At 40.4% G+C, this 23,318-nt stretch overlaps 1 protein-coding gene across 3 annotated transcripts in view; it reads left to right on the top strand.

The window, feature by feature from the left end:
- unc5b (unc-5 netrin receptor B) overlaps nt 1-22,799 on the top strand; it is a 71,613-nt gene extending 48,814 nt beyond the window's left edge. The window contains exons 2-17 of one of the 3 annotated variants that reach the window (XM_016668514.1): nt 1,082-1,312; nt 1,572-1,715; nt 2,027-2,130; nt 3,507-3,687; nt 5,032-5,199; nt 6,805-6,969; nt 10,829-10,861; nt 13,654-13,848; nt 14,965-15,327; nt 15,411-15,498; nt 15,759-15,933; nt 16,005-16,244; nt 19,249-19,398; nt 19,929-20,093; nt 20,178-20,356; nt 21,872-22,799. In XM_016668514.1, coding sequence (XP_016524000.1) covers nt 1,082-1,312; nt 1,572-1,715; nt 2,027-2,130; nt 3,507-3,687; nt 5,032-5,199; nt 6,805-6,969; nt 10,829-10,861; nt 13,654-13,848; nt 14,965-15,327; nt 15,411-15,498; nt 15,759-15,933; nt 16,005-16,244; nt 19,249-19,398; nt 19,929-20,093; nt 20,178-20,356; nt 21,872-22,037 — 2,747 coding nt within the window. In that variant the 3' untranslated portion in view covers nt 22,038-22,799. The remainder of the gene's footprint in view (nt 1-1,081; nt 1,313-1,571; nt 1,716-2,026; nt 2,131-3,506; nt 3,688-5,031; nt 5,200-6,804; nt 6,970-10,828; nt 10,862-13,653; nt 13,849-14,964; nt 15,328-15,410; nt 15,499-15,758; nt 15,934-16,004; nt 16,245-19,248; nt 19,399-19,928; nt 20,094-20,177; nt 20,357-21,871) is intronic. The other 2 variants (XM_016668517.1, XM_016668515.1) reach the window with 2 other exon arrangements.
- The last annotated feature ends 519 nt before the right edge of the window (nt 22,800-23,318 follow it).

Here is a 23,318-nt window from a genome sequence, read left to right as displayed (position 1 = left end):
GAATCTGTCATATTGATTTTGTTCTTTTCTACTTAAAATGCAGCTTTTTCAGGGTGAAATTATTTTTAATAAAAGCCAAGTTTGTAGTTTTGTGGATTTTCACTCATCCATACTAACACACACTGACTTGTATATGTTTTACAGCTGAAGCAATTATTCAGATGAATCGTGATTAATCAGTTATTGAAATAATCGCCAACTAATTAAGTAATTGAATAATTATTAACTGGAGTATAAAAGGCCGTAGACTCTAAAACATACCATATGCTGAGAGAACAACAAACTAAGAACAGTAAGGACAAAACTGTTAAAAAAAATTAATAAATAAAACACATTTACACTTTTCATGTAAGATGAAAAACCGTATTTGTAAATATGTTCCACCCAAAACTCAAGTTTCAGCTTCATCTGGTCTAATATTGCATAAAATGAAAAATCTGCAAATGCGCCAATAATTGTTAGCTGCCGCCCTAATTTGTCTAAATGTCCCTTAGAAACTCACCTTCCAGAGACGGGTGTATTTAAACTTGTGAGCAGAACTGTGCGTTAACCTCTCCTATGATGAACCCCAGCAGACATCAATAAGTGGGATCTACCCATCTTTATTAGGGTGAAAAAGTCTGGCTGAAGAGGTCAGAAAATCTCTGTCCTTGCCGCCAGAAGAGTCTTGGCAGCGCTGCCTGGAGTGATGTGTCACCTCGGAAATGTCAGGGGATAATGTGAGATCAACGGGACCTATATGTGAAAGGTCAGCGGCTCTGCTCTTCAGCCGAGAAGTGCGGACTCTTCCAGGGAGACCAAAGCAGGAGGCCTCCCTTGAACAGATTGGTGTCGATACGTGGAAGCAAAAATGTCACCACTTATGGTGCACACTGTCAACACCTTAAATGGCTTCCCAAAATACACCTAACACCCTGTAGTTGGATTGAGATTCACCAGATAAGCTGCTGCACATTTACTGCCTCCGGATTTGCTGAGTTTTTTAAAAAATGTCCTGTATTTCTTATAACCCAGGAGCAGGATGTTGACACTGAATGACATCTGGCATGTGTTTTTTGTTTTTGTTTGTTTGTTTTCTCAGAGAGCAGCGACTACAGCGAAGCCGAGGTTCTGCCCGACTCCTTCCCGTCAGCTCCAGCGGAGCCCCTCCCGGAGTTCCTGCTGGAACCCGAAGACGCCTTCATCGTGAAGAACCGTCCGGTCCAGCTGCGCTGCCGGGCGTCGCCGGCCACCCAGATCTACTTCAAATGTAACGGCGAGTGGGTCAATCAGAACGACCACGTCACCAGGGAGAGCCTGGACCAGCTCACAGGTAAGCACAACGCGGAGAACTGTAAACACAGCAACACACACACACACACACACACACACACACAGTAATGTCACCTTGTATTATACAGAGATAAACATCAAACTTAATTACCAACATCATTTTCAGCTATATAATCCATTAGGTCCTTTAGGACTTAATGTGCGCGCTAACTGCTTCTGGCATTCAGCCACTGCATAATTTACATGCACTGTGTAATATTTGCTTCAGCGGTTTCCCTCCCTCTTCCCTCTCTGCGCAGGTCTGGTGGTGAGGGAAGTGGACATCTCTGTGTCACGGACCCAGGTGGAGGAGCTGTTCGGCCTGGAGGACTACTGGTGCCAGTGTGTAGCCTGGAGCTCGGCTGGCACCACCAAGAGCAACTGTGCCTACGTTCGCATTGCATGTCAGTATCAAGGCTGTCGGTCCTTGTGTGAAACACAGACAAAGAAAGGAGACATTCCTGATTTTATGCTTGTTGTATGTGTCAGCTTAAGCATAAATGCAAATGAATTGGCTGCAGCATCCCGCCGCCGTTCCCCCCATGGAAATACATGCTGCGGTTTGATTGACACGTTGCATGTTTATGAGGGTGTGGAGTGAAAAATGCGATTCGGTGACAGAGGCTTTGCATAGCATGCGAGAGAGTTTGTGTGGCAGACAGAGTCACCAAGAAAGCCTGCGTGTCAGTCACAGTACGTGTGTCGCCCCCTGTAGACCTGAGGAAGAACTTCGAGCAGGAGCCCCTCGGGAGGGAAGTGCGGCTGGAGCAGGAGGTGCTGCTGCAGTGTCGGCCCCCGGAGGGCATGCCCGCTGCGGAGGTACGCGTTTCTCTCCTCATCAACATTACCTTAACATGTTCACTTAACTGTTGTTCGTCTCTTGGTGAAATATTTACACCTACTTTTGCAGCCGTCTGACAATGTGGCAATAAAAGAGCTCTTTTATTGGCACATACGTTAGCACATGCTGTTTCTTCAGCAACACATCAGATAGACTTTATGTTCTTGGACTAAAGCAATACAGCAAATGTTCATATGTGATATGAAACACCTGAAGAGGGAAATAATTTCTGCTCTTCTCAATAAATTGGAACATCATCAAAAAAGCAGAGTTATGGATTTGAGTTAAGAAGTCATAAAACGCTTTGGACTTGACTTGGACATTCACACCAATGACCCAGCACTGCAGTGTGACTTGAGAGAAAAATTTGATATAATTTTATTATATATAGGAGACAAAACAGAATAGAAAATTACGTGGGCTTAAAGCTAAAGTAGCGAGCCAACAAACTTCTTGCTGACAATTAAACTTACACATATTGCTGGATGAAAGCTAATAAAGGAATTAATGTTTTACCTAATGTTAGCTTATATTGTTGCAATTTAATCATGGATCCTGAATATCCCATATAGTTTTGTCAAGAGGCAGATGAGACACCAGACCTCACAATACAATCAAGCTGAAAGCCACTTTCAAAGAAACATGGGCTTCTTTAACTCCTCAGCAGAACCACAGGCTCATCACGTCCATGCTACGCCACATTGATGCAGTAATTCATGCAAAACGAGGCTCAACCAAATACTAAGTACATATAATATACCGTATGTGGACATACTTTTCAGTAGGTTGACATTTCTTCATTTAAAATCATATTTTATTGGTTTTCTGTAATTCGCTAAGAAACTGAGTTTGACTTTTCACTGTCAGCCGAACCAAGAAATAATTAAAACAATGACAAATGTATACATTAGAGTTCAAATATTTCAATTAAGTTCATCAAATAAAATCAATTGCAAGTCAACTTAATTGACTTGCACCTGTGTATGGAAAGCAGCCATTTGTTTAGAGAGAGGCTTAAAGCTGGAGTTTGAGAATCAACACAAACCAACAGACTTTCTATCCTCAGACAGAATGATAAAGTTTCAGAAGTGTTTGATCATCACCGTGTGTTGTGGAGTCTTAATACCCTGCAGGTTTATCGTGTTTACTGAGCGGCTCTGTGGATGGCGTGCTGAGTCATGTTCCTGCATAAACACCTGCTGATTTGTGCAGTTTTTTAGGGACTTTCAGCTAAAAGCATTAAAGAAATTAAATTGATTATTTCAGTTTTTAAACCTGAATATCTGCCTCTGTTAATAACTGTTGATAAATGACATCAGCAAGTAATTTTTCTCTTCCCTTGCGTCATTTAAAGGTGGACTGGCTGAAGAACGAGGATGTCATTGATCCGTCACAGGACCCCAATTTCCTGATCACTATTGATCACGACCTGATCATCAAACAGGCCAGACTCTCAGACACGGCAAACTACACGTGCGTGGCGAGAAATGTGGTGGCCAGACGGCGGAGCAGCACAGCCACTCTCATTGTTTATGGTAACTTAAGCTGCACCACATGTTTGTCTTTTTCATTCCTCCAACCTCATCTCACTCATCTTTGATTGTTTGTCCACAACTTTGATTCGTGGAGTCGAGGAGCATTTGAGGTAATTGTGTCACCATAATCACTCCTGTGTTCCTTGATTTAGCAGTAACATAAAACACTTTTATCTAATTTTATCTATATTTATGTACAGTTGAAATCAGATGTTTAGGTACATAGTATCAAAAATAGTGTCTTTTTTACACATCTGGTTTGATGTGTCTTGTTTCACATCAAACCAGACCAAAAACTGAAAAGCGTTATACACAGTTACTTAACTTAGTGGAATCGCCTTTTAAGCAGTACGATTTAACTTAAACGTTTTGACTTTCCTTCCATAAACTTCTCACAATAGTTGGCTGTGATTTTGGCCCATTCCTCCCCATAGAAATGTTTTAACTGAGTCAGGTTTATTAGCCGCCTCGCACTCATAATGTTCTTTAACAGACTGGGATCAGGGCTTTCTGATGGTCACTTGACAAAATATTGACTTTGTCATTCTTAAGTAACTTTGTAACTTAACTTGGCGGGATTATTAGTGTCACTGTCTGCTCTGAAGGACCTCATGCTGCGACCTAGGTGGTATAATGCACCAGTCCCTCCTACTGCAAAACATGATGCTGCCACCTCCAATGGTATTTTGGGGCTTACAAGCTTCCCACTATTTTCCCCAAATATAACAGTAGCTGCATTTCCATTACAAATATATGATGTTGCACTACTGTTGAAAAACATAGTTTTACAATTGCGCTGTTTCTTAAATAAGAAAAACATTTAAAATCACGTAGGAATAAGTTTATTAAAGCGAAAAGCCATTAAAAAACATGAGGTGATCCTCCGACTATTTCTTCTTGTCTTCTGCTTGCTCCAGTGGCAACATCCGGTTATTGATCATGTGACTCCTGTGTTGCAAAAAAAAGTGTTTCCATTGCAGTTTTGCGAAATAAACCACTTTTGATAAAGCCATACCACCACCTCATCCTATCTCCGAAATTTTCAATTGAAAAATGGGAGTTTTTCTAAAATTGTCATGTTTCCACTACGCCAATATATTTTCAAAATATCAAATTACACAATTTTATGATCAATGGACAATGCAGCTACTGATTTTTATGACCAAACACTTTATCATTAGGTCACAGGACATATCTTCAAAAATGAAGATCTTTGTCTCTGAGTACACGTGTAAACTATAATCTGGCTTTTTTTTATGTTGCTTTTGGAGTAATAGGCTTCTTCCTCCTAAACGTAAAGCAGGAAAACTGAGAGGTTTTGCTGTTTGTGTGTCTCTGTGTCAGTTAGCGGAGGTTGGTCTTCTTGGACTGAATGGTCAGAGTGTAACGCTCGGTGTGGGCGTGGCTGGCAACGTCGTACACGCAGCTGCACCAATCCGGCCCCTCTGAACGGAGGAATCTTCTGTGAGGGCCCGCAGGTGCAGAGAATAACTTGCACCACACTGTGCCCAGGTAAAGAAGAAACCTTTCCAAACTCTTTTGTGCTAAAGCCTGAAAAGGCTTCTTGCTCAAAACTGTAACTGCTGGAAGAAGGAATACAGTCATTCACCATTATGACCATCTTTACTTTGCTGTATGTCAAAGCTCCTTTAGACTATGGTTCCTATCCTACACACTGTTTAAAAGCATTGAATCAGCTTAGTTTAAAGATGGGAAAAACTGGGGCTTCCAGACTCATCTCTGTATTCTGTTTTCTGTGCAGTTTCTGTTCTATGAAAAAGCTGAAGTCATTTAAAATGTGTGGCATAGAGACCAAACTTGATCGTTATTTTTGCAGCTTGACATATGGAATTTTGCTGATTCTGTGAAATTCTAAACAGCTCAAATTTTGTTGAGAGGTAAAAGATAATGCAGATAATACTTAAAACATTATTTTCGGTAAAGGAAGGAAATTATCATGTAAGGGTGCTCATAATTTTAAAACTTCTGGAAAAGATTTTTGTGCTGCTGTGCAAGGAGTTAAAATGTGGAATGTTTTGTGGAGAAGAAGCAATGTTCACACGAAAAACTGCTTAAAATGAGTAAATAACATACGGTCTTTATCAAATTCAAATAAGAGAAACATAAATTTGAATTTATTGAACATTTTGTCACCTGATTTTCTAATTATCTAACTGTATATGTTTAGTTTTCTATTGTTTAAATCTTTGAAATATAATTTACAAGAGAGACCTCTATTGATAAAACAAGCCAAATTAAAAACACAGCAACAAAACAAGCAATCAAGAAATTTTTGACTCAATTAAATAAGCTAATAAAATATGAATGAAAACCGAGTGGCTCATTTGATGACAATGAGCCACTCAGGCTGTAATCATAATTAAAAATCTTGGGATAATAATATCACATTTTTATGATGAGAAAACAAGCTTGGAATATTGTATTTATCTACATAATGAGATAATGAAATATATTGTAAATACCATTTAATTAACATTGAATCCTGCTTTTAACCTAATGAGATAACTGACACAATGTAACTGTTCAAATTAAAAAAAAACTTAGAATAATATAGTAAAACTGCTATCATGACAAAAACATGTTTGTGATCTTGATATCTGAAAACACTGAAACAAGAAAAATGTTATTCTTACAAAACAAGATAATTTTCTGTCATTACAAAACAAGGTCAGAATTGTGATATCTTCATATAGTGGGTATAGAAACTTATGTTGGCAAACAAGCTCAGGTTTTTGTTATCTCAAGTTGATAGTATAAACAACTCCTATACGTATAAGTATAGGATATGGCGCATGCACACATACAATGTTTTGAGCCTTTTAGTGCAAATTTCTAGAGCTTTGAATGTTTAGAATACTCTAATGCACAAACATCATTAAAATAGTGAAACCAAATCACTCTTTTTTATGTTTGCCTGTTTAAAATGATCTGAAAGTCTGAATAAATGTGTAAGAATCTGGGTAGAGTCCAACTCAGCAAACTCAGACACTTCCAGCCATTACATTAGATGCCAGGAGAACGTCATGTCCAATCCTCCTCTACCTGGACTAATGGAAATACTGGGCTGTAAAATGACTCACATCTCTGTCCTTCCAGTGGACGGAGGCTGGACAGAGTGGGCAAAGTGGTCCGCCTGTGGGACAGAGTGCACCCACTGGCGCAGTCGCGAGTGCCAAGCCCCGCCGCCAATAAATGGAGGGAAGCACTGTAGCGGAAGCATGATGGAGAGCAAAAACTGCACTGAGGGCCTTTGTGCAAGAAGTAAGTTTTTTTTTTTTCTTTTTGAACTTTCTTGGTTTTTACATGAATGTGGATCAAAGTAGAAAGTTTTTGGTACTAATGCGCCAATCTGAATTTTTGGTCGATTTTCTAGTCTTTGTTTATTGACCTTCCTGCAAAAAAAAAAAAACATTATTTGAAAGAGCAGTCGCTGTAAGAGGAGATTCTACTGTTATGTTCCGACAAAATTCACACTTCCTTACAATCGCAAGTTATTTGTTAGTTTGGTTTGCATAGCTGGGATTACTCAAATGTCTCTGTGTGTATTCCATGTAATAAGAAGATGCCTACTGTCAGTCCAAAATTTCCAAATAGCAACTTTTTACGTTCTTTTTTAGCCCTCCTGTTATATTGCTCTCTCACACAGTCTAAATGAACTGAAGCCTTGTTTTACAAGGTTGTGGAAAATTCAAGACCCCTTTAACATTTCTGTGTCATCTTACTTCAAGCACTCAGAGTTTGCCATCTCAAAATGATCAGATAATTAAAACGTCACAACAAAACAAGCTTAAGGTCTCATCATCTCGAAATAATGGGGTAGAGATGATGTCGTTAGTTGAAAACAAACTTTCTAGCATCATGAAATTAAGTTCTTGTAAAACATTTTTTTTGTTTGTTTTGTTTTGTTTTGGGGGTTTTTTGAGGGTGAACTTGCCAAAAGCTGAAGTTCACCTACCTTGAGATAGTGATAGACAGCGTGTGCAACACATTTTGAACACATCAGCAATTTCCTATTTAATTCAGTTTATTTATATATGGGCTGGCAACAGAGGTCATCCCTATGCACTTCAGAAGACAAACAGATCCAGTTCATATGCAGAAATATGTACGCAATTCAGTCCAATCGAACAAAAAGATTTAAAATTGATCCCCGTGATAAAACACTATGGTTTATTTTTCAAACCAGTACGAAGAAGAAACAGGAAGGAACCTCCAGCAGAGTCTTACTCAGTGTGAGTGACTATCTGCCTTAACTGGCTTTTAAGGAAATATAATTCTGAAGGTGCAATTGACATGAAATCATAACCAGATCTCAGTAACGACTCATCCAGTCAACACATACAAATAAATCAGACTCCAGCTGCCCATAAATCAAGTTTTGTGTAATAAAATGGATTGACATATGAAAAGACAGTCACTGAACTTTATTTACTGCTTTGTAAAAAACTTATTTTCTAAATGACCGCTTCCAGTCGCCTTCTGTATGAAGGAACTAGTTGCCTGCATTGCTCAGGTTTGATCTTGATTCTTCCACAAATGAATAGGTCAAGGGTTTAGATGGAACATTTAGTCAGCTTTAGTTTCTTTCTTTGAAACCAGATGACAGTTTCTTTGACTTGTGTCAGGGATCAATGTGCTTTGGTTTCATTTTTTATCATCCTGGTGGATCACCACACATTTTTATCCTGGTGCCTTATAACCTCCAAAAACTGATTGTTATTGCATTCAGAGAATTTAATGTTGGTCTCATCTAACCAGACTGTTGCAGCAGATTTGTTTCCTTCAGCAGTGGAGTCTTGCATGGTGAGAAGGCAATGGAGGTTGAGTGCGTAACTTGTGGCTTGCTTTCTTTAAATTAGCGGTACCTGCTAATTCCAGGTGTTTCTGAAGCTCACTATAAGTGATTCTCCTTTTCACCCCTTTGTCTGAAATCTAGCAGGAGGCTCCTGATCTTCTTCTGTCAGCGATGCCATCAGTAATAAGGCTGTGAGGGTCTTCTGGGAGCTCACTGGTTTTGCCCATCATGAGACGTTCCTTTAGTGACACTTTGGTAATGAGAAACCTTTTTATAGGCAGTAGATTGGGACTGAATGTCTGATATTGATATTGATAAGAAGCAAAATTGCTTCCTAATTCGTGACAGATTTCAGCTGGTGTCATGTCTTACACAGAATTTAATTTGTGGATATATATATATAAACCTGTCACAATACACATTTAATTAATTAATCACATGAGGAATTAAAATGAGCCTGATCATTTCCATCCTGGTGATTACTGTTTTTTTAAAGGGCAATTTTGTATAAAGAGACGTCATAATCCATTTTATTTACGGTTTCTGTTGTTTATATTTCACTCGATTTGTGTTTTATTTTGGATATTTAAAATATCTTCTAATCCTAGAGTAAATATTTCTTTATAAAACTCAACACATTATTTAGAAATGGTCTTAGCACAACAATATTATTGTTTATCTCATTCGTTACTGGGAATATTTATCGTTGTTACTGACGTCTGGTCAGATTTTCAAGTCAAATGCACCTTCAGAAATATATATTTTCCTAGACAAGGTGTGGTGTGATCAGTACCTTTTTTTTTTACCTGCTGTACTAAAAAGACTATTTCAGTCAGAGCCATAGGTGTCCATTCCCTGAGAGCATGTTTGGTGCTTCAGGTGACCGTTCATATGATAACTATAAAAATCTCGCCTGCAGTGATTTCTTTGCTCTTAGTTCAGCGTTTTGTAAAGCAAAGCGCATTTCAAAGCTGTCTTTTTGTAAAAAGCAGTTTTCCAGGGGTGTTAGGCCACTAAAGCGCCGACGTTTCGAGAGATGAAAGCAAGACAGACAGATGATTCATGAGGAAAATGTTTAGCTTTATAAAAAAGAGAAGGCAACCGCTCCAGATCTAAAAAGCTCAACAAAAAAAAAAAAAAAAGGGGGAAGTGAAAAGGAAAACCGGTGCAAGTATGGGCTAAGAGAGCGGATCGAGTGGGAAGTGAGCATGACACGGCCAAGTCGAAAAATTAGCACAGAGGAGAGCATATGAGAGTGAGTCAGACTCACTCTGACACCCAATGTGCTGCCCGTGACGAGCTGGGAAGAATCCAACCGACAGCGCATTCGCATCTCACAGCTGCACAACCAAAAAGACAGAGGGATGCATTCAATTCATAGACAAACTCACAAGAAAGTGACAAAACAATAAATCCAACCCAACAGAGAAAGTTCCCTAAAATTGTGAGCATTATTCATATTGCAAGATGGCACGCACACTCAGAGCAGCTCTCTGCTTCAGATCTGTCAGACAAGCAAGCAAGTCCTGACAGAAAGAGGCTTCTTCACAGCTGATCTGTTCTCGTTCTGAGGAGGGAATCAAGAAGAAGCTCTCTGAGGTGGTTTTTACTTAAAGGGAACACACAAATCGCTGTTCTCCTGATCTGTAAATGTGTAACATGGCAGGCTGCAGGTGACATCTTGATTTCCCCCTGCATGTTTAAATGATTATTCCGCGGGTCACAAGCTGCTCTGATGAAATTCACATGATCAAATCACCAGCGCTCGGTCCCGCTTTTCCCCCTCGTCATAAATGTACAATGCTGTGAGACATCTCCACCCGTCGCGCTCATTACATTCCTGCTAGATTCTAATTGCTATTGGACGAAAGACGAACTCCAGGAAACCATTTGGTGCTTTGATGATGCTGCAGAGGGAAAGTTATTTGATTTGAGATCTGCTAAGTGACACAATCCTGAAAGATGGGTTTGATATTCTTCCGACTGTTCAGTTATGATTCACGGTGGAAGTTACTGCTCCCATTGGGACAGATGTTGGGGGTATTTTTGTGGGATGAAGGTTATAATTTACCCTGCGGGGGATAGAGAGCGGTCTGCTTAGATCTATAGTGTCACTTACTTTGTAGCACACAAATACAAGTGTCATTTTTAAATAATTGATTATTACTTTTTTTTTGCTCATAAATGAGGTTTTCTTCATTTCTAGTTTTCTACTGCATTAAATTATTGCATCTTTCATTTGCATAAATAGTTCATCCCTTTTTATGTTTTTGTTCCCATTTCCTTACGTTCTGTTTTTGTTTCTTTTTTCTCTCGTTCTAACAGATAAAAAGGTCTCAATAGAACATGCGAGCCATCGTAAGTCCACCTTCCACACGACTTTGCTTTCCACTCTGTCTGTCTCCTTCTCCTTTACGTGTGTGAGCGAATGTGTGTTCATACACGTTGGGAATCTGAACGCGTGTGTCAGCATCTTCTGCGTCTTGTGTCAGCGCAGATGGTGCTTAGTGAAGACAGGCATCGTCTTCCTGTCCAGCAGAAAAGTTTGATGTTGTTTAGTCTGTTTGAAACAGGCGTCCTACACAGTCTGGCAGCTTTTCATTTCATTCAGGAATTTTCCAGGCGTGAAAAAGTATGGGACAAGGAAATAGAGAATGGAGAAATGTTTGTTTCAAGATTTTATTTTGTATGTTATTCCATGTTCATCCACTCATTTGTTTATCCATCCATCCATCCATCCATCCATCCATCCANCATCCATCCATCCATCCATCCATCCATCCATCCATCCATCCATCCATCCATCCATCCATCCATCCATCCATCCATCCATCCATCCATCCATCCACGTTCCGTTTTGTGTCTAATTATGTTCTGTTATAAAAGCCCTGAAGCCTCCGGAGGTTTAAATCAGTAAAACGTGGACCGTGCTGAAACGTTGACCTGAACTTAATCACGTTTCCCTCCTTTACTCCCACACAGGGGTCAGATTATTTTCTGGCATTAAAACATTTGACTTCTCAGTTCATCTGTGTGACTTGGTTTACATTCGAACTGATGGTAATTCCTCTGGCTTAATGCGATGTGGACTAAGGGGAGAGTAGCTGCAGCAACGCACCTAATTCGCTATTGTTCCATTTCTTGTAATAAGTGTGGACGGCTGTCGGATTCGGTTGAGTCGCGCCACGTGAGCAACGGGGCTCCCTTTTGCCAGCTCGCCTGCCTCCGGCTTTCTTCTCCTCCTGCTGAAGAGTCTTTGGCTATGCTTATCTCCCCTCCTCAACACACGTACAATGCCTCTCCACAAATCACAACCTTATCTTCCTCCTTCCTGTCCTTTTTGCCAAATTGCTTCTCATCTAGCCCTCTCAACCAGCCTGTCTTACGTCTTCTTGTTTTTTTTTTGTTTTGTTTTTTTTTTTCCTCCCGCCAACTTTGCTCCTTCTCTTCTTGACTCCTCTCTGCTGTGGTGTGACTGGCTCACGTGCGTCTGGTTCTGCCAGAGTTGGGGAGTCTGGGCTAAGCAGGCGGTGCACAGCCTACTGACCAGTCAAAACCAATCACCCAGCAGGGGAGGCTGAGCGAGCTCAACAGGGTGCAGGTGAAGCTGGGGCCAAATAACCCCCCCACAGCCAACCTCGGTTCGTGATTATTTTTGGGATGAGATGCGTCTCTTCTCGGTAGAAGGAGGCTGTTAATTAATGAGGTGATCTCTATTAACCCTTTTCTTTAAACTGAACACGGGGTGCATTTTAACGGTCAGCATGTTGTGAAGAAATGCATGAGAAGTTGTTGCCTGTCCGTGCAAAAATCTATAGCTGCTTCCAAACGTGTTTCAGCTCACAGCCACACTTACGGACACTAACATCAGAACGTTTTATTCAGATTTTATGTTATAAACCAGCACAAAACTGTGCAGTGGAGGACAACAACAGGTCTTTCTATTTATTCGACCAGTAGAAATCTGAAAAGTGTGGCATGGATTTGTATAATTGCACTTTGCACTAATCTGATGGCTGAGTAATCCATATACCAAATTAAAAACAGTAAACTTCATTGTTGTTGAGCTCATATGTCTGTTTATTCAATAATTTAGCTACTTTTTTTTTTTATTGTCGATATATGGTTTCTGATTGAAATGTGATAAATTACAATAAATTAACCACTAGTTTTGATCAAAAATTATTATTTTTTTTAAAGGTTTCTGTGGCGTTTTTATGGATTGCACATAAGGTGACAAAGACAGACAGGAAATGTGGACAGAGAGAGAAGGGTCGAGAATGATGCACAGCAACAGTTTGGCCGGCTGAAGTCAAACCAAAGACTCTGGTGCTCGGGGTATTTCAGCCCATGTGGTTTACGCTCAGAGCATTCTGCCACCGGCCTGCACTGAGGACTGTTGATATCATCTGCAATCTGTTGTATTGTAAAATGTTTGGAGGCAGTCGGACTGAGATAGCGATGAGCAGAGATCGCTGCTGTCTGCTGGGGACACGAGGAGCGATTTCAGCAATCCATGATTTTATTCTTGCTTGTTAATTCAGAGGGAAAACGTTATACGATAGAAAATGGTTGCTAACAAAATCACAGGTGGCGCAGTAACTGGAGCTCTTACTTTTATTTATGTCATTCTATTTTAACTTGTTTAGAGTTTGTGAATTTTTCTTTAGTAGCCGCTGACTTCGTCTTTACATTACTATTTTTTGATTAATAACTGGATAGTGAAAGGTGCTTAGTATGTTTTGTTTTTTTTTTCTTTTTAAAGAATTTGAATCAGGAGAAACTAAAAATTTTGCCCCTTTAAGAATTCTGGGTAGAACAGACAAAGAATGTTTTTCATCTTAAATACAAAATGTAGTTTGGTTCTCTGAGGACGTTGTTCTCTTAGCAAATGGCATGTTTTAGTCCTTACCATTTTATGCTCCAGTTAATGATTATCTGATTACTAAATTAGTCGACTTCAGTAATCAATTAATTATTTCAGCCCTGTTTACTTTATCAAAGCTAATATTTTCTTCAGAGTCATTGTGTAGTTTCAGCAGGAACTCGAACAACTTGCTTTTTTTTTTTTTTTTGCAGTATGTAGATAATAACATGATTTATCTCCGTCCTTGTTGTCTCATCTTACACTGTCTGCCTTTCCCCTGCAGCGTTGTCTCCTGGTATGGGTGTAGCGGTGTACACAGGCCTGGTGGTAGCCTTGCTGCTGACGGTGGTCATGGCTCTTGGTGTGGGTGTGCTGGCGTATCGCCGCCGATGTCGCCATCTCCACGGAGACATCACAGATTCTTCATCTGCTCTTACTGCAGCGTTTCATCCCGGCAACTACAAGCCTCCCAGACAGGGTGAGTTTGCACACATTACATCCATACAGGGCCATGGAGAAGTATTCACACACACACATTTTTTTTTTTTTTTTGCATTTCAACTGTATTTTCAATACATCTTATTGTTGTTGTTTTTTTTTTATTTGTTTTGATGATTAAAAAAATTGCTCAGTGGAAGGAGAATGATCCAACATTTCCAAACTTAAAAAAAAAAAAAATCTGAAAAGTGTGGCATGCATTTGTTTTTTGCCTCTTTGAGTTAAGAACTTGCAGAACCACCACAGTTGTAATTACAGCTGCAGGCTTTTGGGGTTTTCTATACATATTTACTAAAACAGCTCATTGATTGGATGGAGAACAGCAAATTCTTAACCATGCTTCTGGCGGCAGTTGATTTTGATGTATTTTATTGAGGAGCATCAAAGTTTCTACTTTACGAGCAAAAAAACTTCACTTTGTGTCTTCTTTTTAGAAAATTGTGTTCATGTATTTCCACTAGGGCATTTAAACACAAACACACTGGATTTACCTTGACAAAATAATTACAATTTATTTGCAAAAAATAAAAACATAAACTCCTGACTGTGCGTGACAAACACCACATTTGAGCTACAGTTTTAACAGAAATATTAGAAAGGACCTGGTGTTGTATATTAATATTCAGTTCCTTGAACTTGAACACTGTATCTGCAGATAAATAAAACTCCAATGACATTCACTGAAATTTAGTGTTTTATTGTGACAATATATGACGTTAAAGGAGTATTAATGCTTTTGATAGGCACTCGGTGAACTTTTTGATTTTGAACATTATGGATGTAACTTTCTATATTCTTCTTGCTATTCTTTTCAAAGAAGTACCTCTTATATTTCACCATCGCATTACTATATATAATCCTGCTATGAATCAGCTCCCATGTACCATTACCTCCTCTCAGTCAAGTCTGGATCCCTCCTTAATGCATGACATTTTTCACACTTTAAGCATTTATCAGAGTGTCTTTTCTCCTGCTCTGGCTATCAAATATTAATTAGCAACATTAATCCATTTTATTCGCCTCACTGTGAGCGCTCTCAGCCCCGCCTGTGTCATTTCCAGTCCTAAAAGCCCCATTTTTACCCCTATGTTTGCAGATAATCCTCTGCACCCCTCGGCTCCTCCGGATCTGACAGCGACAGCCGGTGCTTTCCGCGGACCACTCTTCTCGCTGCCTCAGGGCATCAACGACAGCCCGCACAAAATCCCCATGACCACCTCCCCCCTGCTGGACCCGCTCCCCAGTCTTAAAATCAAGGTGTACAACTCGTCCACTCTGTCCTCCCTGGAGCTCCCGGCTGACATGGGCGTTGGCGACGGCGAGATTCTGAGCCTGAAGTCGGTGGGCACCGTGGGCCGAGAGCGAGAGTTTCACAGCCACACGCTGTCCAGAGAGCCGGGGCTGAGCACCAGCGCCACGCTGGGGCATCTGGGTGGACGGCTTACCATCCCCAACACGGGTAAAACTCCTTCCAAGAAAGACTAGCCAATGTCAGGCGATGTTGATTACAGATTAAACAAGTCGGCACGTCTTCTCCCAAAGGTGTGAGCCTGCTGGTCCCGCCTGGCACAATCCCTCAGGGGAAGTTCTACGAGATGTACCTCATTATTAACAAGTGGGACAAAACAACGTGAGTGTCCTTCATCTTTATTCCTTTTCTCCCCCACCCTCCTTCAGCAGCCGCAGGGCAGCATAGACCTTTCTCTCACCTCAATCAGTAACTTCTCCAATGCGAGGCTTGCTGCCGTGAAAAAAAAAAAAAAGTCCTTTTGGAGTCTCTTTTCCCGAGGTCAGAAATTTGAGCGAATTCCAAGCTGTTCAGGCAATTAGCTTTTAATAAATGAAGTGTGGCAATTCGTTGCAAACATGTACGTGTTGGGGGTTTTGCAGGTTACCCTCAGAGGGGAGCCAGACTGTGCTAAGTCCCGTGGTGAGCTGTGGTCCGTCAAGTATGCTGCTGAACCGGCCTGTTGTCCTGACGCTTCCCCACTGCGCTCAGCTGGACACGCCCACGCCCGACTGGACCCTCACGCTCAAAACGCAAACGCACCAGGGAGCATGGGAGGTAAGTCATCCCTAAGCTGTTTTCAGATCGTTTATTTTACAATTAAGTCAAACTCCACTCGCCGTTTCCAGGAGGTGCTGACGGTCGGGGAGGAGACTTTGTCGTCTCCTTGCTACCTGCAGCTGGAGGAGGAATGCTGCCATGTCCTCATGGAGCAGCTGGGAACGTACGGCCTGGTGGGCCAGTCCTGCCCTCCGCGGCCGGCCTGCAAGCGCCTGCAGCTGGCTCTGTTCGCTCCCCGCGCGCCATGCCTCTCCCTGGACTACAGCCTGCGCATCTACTGCATCCATGACACGCCACACGCGCTCAAGGTGCCGCTCCGACTTTCCCGTTTTGCCCTCCGCAGCATATAAAAGCTCTGCAGGCCTCGCTTGCCTTAGCATTCGTTGCCTTTAAGAAAATATCAAATATTTTGTAGATTAAAGGGAATAAAGAACCTTTTGTGTGCATCCTGTTAGATCTAAAGAAAATGACTGTACCTAAAGTCAAAATGTTAGTGGTGCTGTGAAGGTCTGGAGTTGCTCTGCTGCCTCAGGACCTGGATGACTTGCTGTAATCGATGGAAGCGTCGTTCCGCTCTCTGAAGGAGAACCTCTGGGCATCACTTTGTGAGCTCAAGCACATTAGGGTTATTAGTATGATTGATTAAATGGGAAAAAGAAATAACAAAAGGCTCTATTATACGCTGACCTTTCAAAACTGTGTGAATATAATTTTTTGAATTCACTTGATTGTTAAAAGTGCTTTTAAATAGGCACATAAAACACTAAGACGCTGTTTCATACCACGGCGGCCGCTTTGTAGCTGTATCCTGTCTGTGATTGCCGGTGCTGGTTTGCATTCAAGTCTTAAATTAGGTGATGAGTTCAAAACCATTGTAAAGGTCCACTTTCAGAATATCTAATTGCTTTCATGGCTCACATTTCTGGTGTTATTGTCTCCTGCACTGTGTCTCTAATGAACTCCACGTCAGAAGAAATCTCCTTCTGCATGATCTCATCTGTACTGCTTCACTAACTCGGCTTCTCTGTGTTTGAGAAAATTCTTCTAACCTTTTATTTTCCTCTCTGCTGAAGCCTTCTGAAAGCCTGTCTCACCAATCCCAGCTATTTGCAGCCAAGATGCTCTTTGAGTAACTTTTATCTGCGGAAAGCTTTTTTCTAAGCCACATGGGACGCTTAAAATTAATGTTCAGGTTTGACTGTCTCTAAAAGAGCTAAAGTTGCGCTAATGTTTCTTCATTGCGCTCTTAATGGTTTCTTCATGGAATATATATATGTTCATAAAAGTGGATTAAAACAAACACAGTAGTGTAACTCAGATTGATTTAATTCATATTCAATTATTTTTGAATAAAGTTTGGTCCAATGATCATCATTTACTTGCAGTTCCAATTATAAAACATACGCTACACTCAAATTCAGTTAATCTTTTATTCCTAATGATCAAGTCGCATGGAGTCGCTTATATTGATCCACATTGAAAGTGAACGACTTCCTTCTAATACGAAGAAACATTTAGCAGAATCAGGTTTAACGCATGTGATAATCTGCCCCTACTGGCTTGAGACATAAAAAGAGCAGAAGGCAGGAAAAAACACTTGAAAACGGCCCAGAAGAACTTTCTGTGTAAAAGAAAATGTAAAAAGCTGAAGGTATCAGGAGCACCTTAAAAAGTTTCATCGAGAAAAAAGACAGCTAAACACAGAGCCACAGGAACAGGGACACTTTCTAAAGCTCAACATATTCATCCAGATTCTTGGAGTTTTGAAGAGCAAACTAACACAAGAATTCACTGTTTGTTTATTGCTAAAGCATCTACTGTTACTATTAGAAAATAGTTCATTTTTCTCTCTTTCAAGTGTTTCATTAAGTTTCCACCCCTTCTGAGCAGTGATTTCTGTTTAGAGGGGAAAACAGAGCGAGTTCTAATAATTAATGGCAGAAAATAGTATGTCTGCCAATGACTCAGACCGAGAGAAAGAGACAGAAGCACTCAGTAAAGATTACTTTGTAAGATAGGAAAATGCAAAGGCATCTTTCATAGTTAAAGGCACCAGAAGCTTGTCAATAAATCCATCTAGAATATAGAGACAGCTACAAACAGAAGCACTGAAGTTCTGTAGATCAAAATACTCATCTGGGTTCTTGGAGTGTTACAGTCAAACCCAGGAACTCCAGATCTTGAGGGCTGGTGTTCTGCAAGCTATACGTGTGTCTGTGGTCCAACACCTGTTTCAAATTTCTTCTGCCAGTTGACAGATTTGCATGCCAACGATTTAGTCAAGGAAAAGTGTGTTGAGGCAGAAAAATATCTATGCAGAACATCGTTCCTCCAGGACTGAAGTAGCCAAAGTTAACACAAAGTTAATAGTATCAGTTGGACCCATGGAGAAAAGAGGCAGCTAAGGAAGAGAAGGAAAACTGAATGGATCACCTAACAATTAATTGCACCAACAATTGCAAATACTGCATAAAAGTAGAGAAGCTCCCTTTGGTTAAATAAGGGTAGAAATTTACATTCAACATATGTTGTATAAAATTTACTTTAAAAGTCTCAAACAATAAAACAAAAGTCATAAAGGGTCAAAATATGGATGCATGCCTCTGAATAATAATAAAAGCTAATATACCTTATTTCCATAGTGGCTCGTGGCAATAGTGGCACATGGCCTCTGTCAGTCTTTCTCCAGCTATGCATCCAAATTAAATTTCAGCACATTAATATTAAACCTTCAAATCCCTCAAGAAACAACAGAGCAGTAGAGTAGAAAAATAATACAAACTTCGTTCTAAAAACGAGGAGAACAACAAACTGAACTCTGAGCAGGTAAATATTCAAATATAGTCAGTTTTCTATAAAATGCTCACCAAAGAAACACGAGATTAAAGTTTGCCTAACTTTTATAATTCAAAAACAAAATCCTACCAAGTATTTTTGGTCTTGTAGTGCAAATATCTCAATACACTTGAAGTAAGGCAAAAGATAACTTATTAGTAACTTTTCTGCAAGACATGGGAGCTTGTTTTAATTAAGAAAGTAATTCCTTGATTTTGATGGAAAAAATTTTAGTTCCACTGACAGATCATTTCTCTTATATCAAGAAACATTCCTCATGTTAGAGAGAGTTATATTTGCACTAGAAATCGACAAATATACTTGGTAATTTTTTGTTTTGTTTTTTGCACCAGTCTGCACTTTCTGTTCCTGCATCCTACAAACTTTGCATTTACATTTAAGCGAAACATTTTTCAAAACTCGAAAGTCAGCATTTTCCTAATTGGGTATGCTTTCTGTCTGTCTGTCTGTATGCAGGAAGTCCTGGATCTGGAGAGGAGCCTGGGTGGAGTTTTACTAGAAGACCCGAAGCCGCTGTTCTTCAAAGACAGCTACCACAACCTCCGCCTGTCCATCCACGACATTCCTCACAATCACTGGAGGAGCAAACTTCTGGCCAAGTACCAGGTGCTTCACCAAAACATTCTGCATTCATTTTGGATCATCTCTTCATGAGACAAATAAAGCTCTGTCATTTGATTTTGCAACTAAAACGTTATTTGTAAGTCTAAACTGAATCTTCCTGTTATTTTTTTTTTGTTAATAATATAAAATAAGTCTATGAAAAACAATTAAATATTAATGATTAAAAATGGCACAAAAGCAGAAAGCACTGATTGGAAATTTTGTGAGCAAATATTAAATTTGAAGAGTTTTTCTTATCAGAGAAAATATTCTGTGGGGCTTCTTTCAGCGCTGCTGTAAACATCGTGCCTCTCCACTGACTAGATACTGCAGAAATAAGATTACAGTCCGAATCTGTTCAGAATAAACAAACAGGAAAGCTGATAGCGGTCCTAATTTATGGGCTTTGTGCGCTTGAAATAAATCGCAATCAGACAGTTGTAGGAAACATATGCTCCTTGAATAGAAACCAGATGCTCCTGTGGATGATTCTGTGCAGCAGAAGGTTTGAAACACGCGTCTTTGCGCGACAGGAGATCCCTTTCTATCACATTTGGAGCGGCAGCCAGAGACCTTTACACTGCACCTTCAGCCTGGAGCGAGCCAGCCTGGCCGTGTCGCAGCTCGCCTGCAAGATCTGCGTCCGGCAGGTGGAAGGGGAGGGACAGATATTCCAGCTGCACACGGACATCCAGGAGGTAATGTTTACGACACAGATCCTCAGCTGCACTGACGCTCACGTGTTTACACCGCGGTTAATCTGAACTCCTCTGTCAAAACAGACTCTCCCACCTCACTCACCACTCCCGTCGGGAAGCACCTGCCTGCCTTCCTCTCAGGTGGGACCTTATGCCTTTCGCCTGCCCGACTCCATCCGACAGAAGATCTGCGCCAGCTTGGACGCGCCCAGCGCTCGAGGGTGCGACTGGAGACTTCTGGCTCGCAGTCTGGGCTTTGACAGGTCAGATCCATCTCACATGTTCGTGTCTGGGTGAGATGGTTTATACATGATGGATATTTGCTGTCAAGAGAAAGTTTCACCAGCACTTTGGAAGGAAGGAAAAGAAATCTGTGTAAAGACTTTTCCATCTCAAAAATGGCACGAAAACCAGAGCAGCAAATTCACAGAGCTCTGTGTATGAACCACATTTGTGCAAACCATATTTTGTGCAGCTCACTAAAATAAAGCACAGTTAGTACTGTTAATGAAAATCCCATTTGACCTGAAAGATTTGAGAAGAAAAATGTGCGTATTTTCAATTCAGAATACAAATGTTTTAAAACAAACAACGTTTCAAATAGAGAGAGCTACAAACTAGATTCCTTTCCAGTATAATCTAATGTTGCTCTTTATGTTATGAGAACAGCCTTTGTCAAGACATTAAGCTCTCTGTTCAAAACTATTTTCCTCAACTCCTTATTCCAGGTTGCATCTTTTCTGATTGGGGCTGGAGAGGAAAACAGCTGCAACCTGTCAGAAAAAAAACAAATATAGAGCCGATTTTTGTTCATCTGCTGGATTTGATGAGTGTGTTTGTGCCTGTATGTCTTGAGTGTAATCTGCATTGTAAATCTGGTTCAGAAATTAAATGCATAATGTGCGAAAGATCTGTGAACAACTGGCATTACTTAGTTTTACTTTAGTAGACTACATGCTCTCAGGACGAATAAAAATGATATTCAATATAAAAATGTCAGGCTGCAGAGATTTATGTCCATCTGTGGTACACTCTATGGACTCTGGGCTCCTTTTACTGCATCAGTGGCGAGGAGGTGATCAGCCTGTGGCTCTGCCTAGCTATAGAGGAAGCCCTGATTGCTTTGAATGGACATGTGCAAAGTTCTGTTTGGGAATATCCAATAAATTATCCCAGTAAAAGAGTGTTTAAAACATCTTTAAACTTTCCCTGAGAAACCAAAGCATTATGATTTAGTTTTCCCTAAAAATGACCAACATAAGAGGATGCAATCCTACCAAGTTCAGAAGAAAAAAAACTGTAGTTTTTCCTTCCACTCTATTTTCTAATCCTAGAACAGCCTGTGTCTCTTTCGATGACCGTGTTGTGTTGTGCCCTCCTTGTGGAGTTTTTTATTGGCTGTATTCTGGACAACTGTTATGTTTGCTGTCTTCTCCGTGGTTGTGTTGATCATAATGCAACGTTTCTGTATTAAAACATCTTTCTGTTGCTCTTTGGTGAGAAGGAGTTTTTTTTTTTTCATAACCCATAATCATTGAAGTGTACCTGGATATAATATATGGTAACGTTTTAATTTTCACCAACTAACACATATACATCTGTGTTTGTACCTAAATTTCCAAAGACATAAGAAATTTCTTAACCTGTGATTTTGTTGTTTTTTTTTTTTGTTTGTTTTTTTTTTAAAGATAGAACAGGAATTTTAATTGTTACTGTTATGATGTTTTAGAAATTAAGTTTGCGTGTCTTCTCTCAACATGTCCTCTCCTCCGTCGCAGGTATTTGAACTACTTCGCCACAAAGCCCAGCCCCACAGGTGTTCTGCTGGACTTATGGGAAGCGTGTCACCAAGGTGACGCAGACCTGGTCTCTCTGGCGACGGCTCTGGAGGAGATGGGCAAAAGTGAAGTGCTGGTTGTCATGACAACAGATGGGGATTGTTGATTGACCAAGATACACAAGACCAAGCAAGACATTTTAGGACTTTTGTTTCGGGAGGGGGTTCGTTCCACCGCAGTGATGAAAATGAGAATCCTTGCCCATGAATATGCACACGCTGACACAGATCTTTCATCAGCAGAGCGTTTTGGTTGTACTACCCACTCTTTTGCTGAGTCCTGACCAGCCATTGTAGCTGCATATGAACCATAACCCGTCCCCATGTGTGCCGTCCAACTGCCAGCCTGATTCAGCCTCAGCTCTCCAAAGCAATATTGGATTTGCAAGATGGAAAACCGTTCTGGGCGCACCCACTTGAACAAATGCTGCAAAGTCTACCAAGATTGTGATGTAACGTGTTAATAAGTGCTGAAAATTACATTATTCTTACATATTTAATAACATTGTTTTAAATTAAGCTACAGAAATCCATTTAGTCAACACGCAGCTAACTGCTGACACGGGATTATTTCAGTAGCAGCATGGAAGTGCATGATTTAATGATTCAACACCATTTCATCTCATGGTACAGGGTTTTGTTTTCTTCATTCTCATTCAGAGTAGGCCGTGACTGACAGGCTGCACCAACCTGCCTGCAGCCGTACACACACACGCGCACGCGTGCGCTCCCCAAAATACATACACACATGGACAAAGTGGTCGTTAATCGACTCGAAAACAGGCAGGCGAAGAATTCTCGTCTTACGGACTGATAAGAATCGGATCCTGAAGGTTTCAGTCATATTGCTTCTGGCTGGAAAAGGGAGGGGGAAAAAAACGGTCTGCCTCTCTTTAACGGTGGGAGATTAAATTGCAAAGTTTGTTTCAGGATTGGCAGATAACTAGACTGACTCTTTTTATTGTCCCAACAAACGCCTCAAAGCCTTGGCATATCGCTCCGACTCACCGGGGTGTTTCTCTTTCATGTTTCCTCGCGTTCCTCCATCGCTCTGCTACGCTCCCTATCTGCTGAAAATAAACTGAATCATCCCTTAAAAGTTTCCTTTGGGGAACGCTTTTTAATTTATTATCCATATTTGTGGATTGCATTTTTTTTGTTTGTTTGTTTTTTTTTTATTCTTACTGACTGAGTTATCATATAGGACCTGTTTTACCATTTGTGCTTCTTTAGGCTACTGAGCTGCTCTTGATTATTGTATTTTCATTCTACAGCGAAGTGAATAGATGGTGGTTATTGATAGGAAAAATAATTATATTTTTTATTTTGTGCACCGATTCAAAATGTTAACATTTCCAGTGCCTTGCAAAAGTATTGACACCCTTTGA

This window comes from Poecilia formosa, unplaced genomic scaffold (assembly GCF_000485575.1).
Source record: "Poecilia formosa unplaced genomic scaffold, Poecilia_formosa-5.1.2 Scaffold15, whole genome shotgun sequence".
NCBI lineage: Eukaryota > Metazoa > Chordata > Actinopteri > Cyprinodontiformes > Poeciliidae > Poecilia > Poecilia formosa.
Note: the sequence above shows the minus strand (reverse complement) of the source record. Positions and strands in the feature narration are given on the sequence as shown.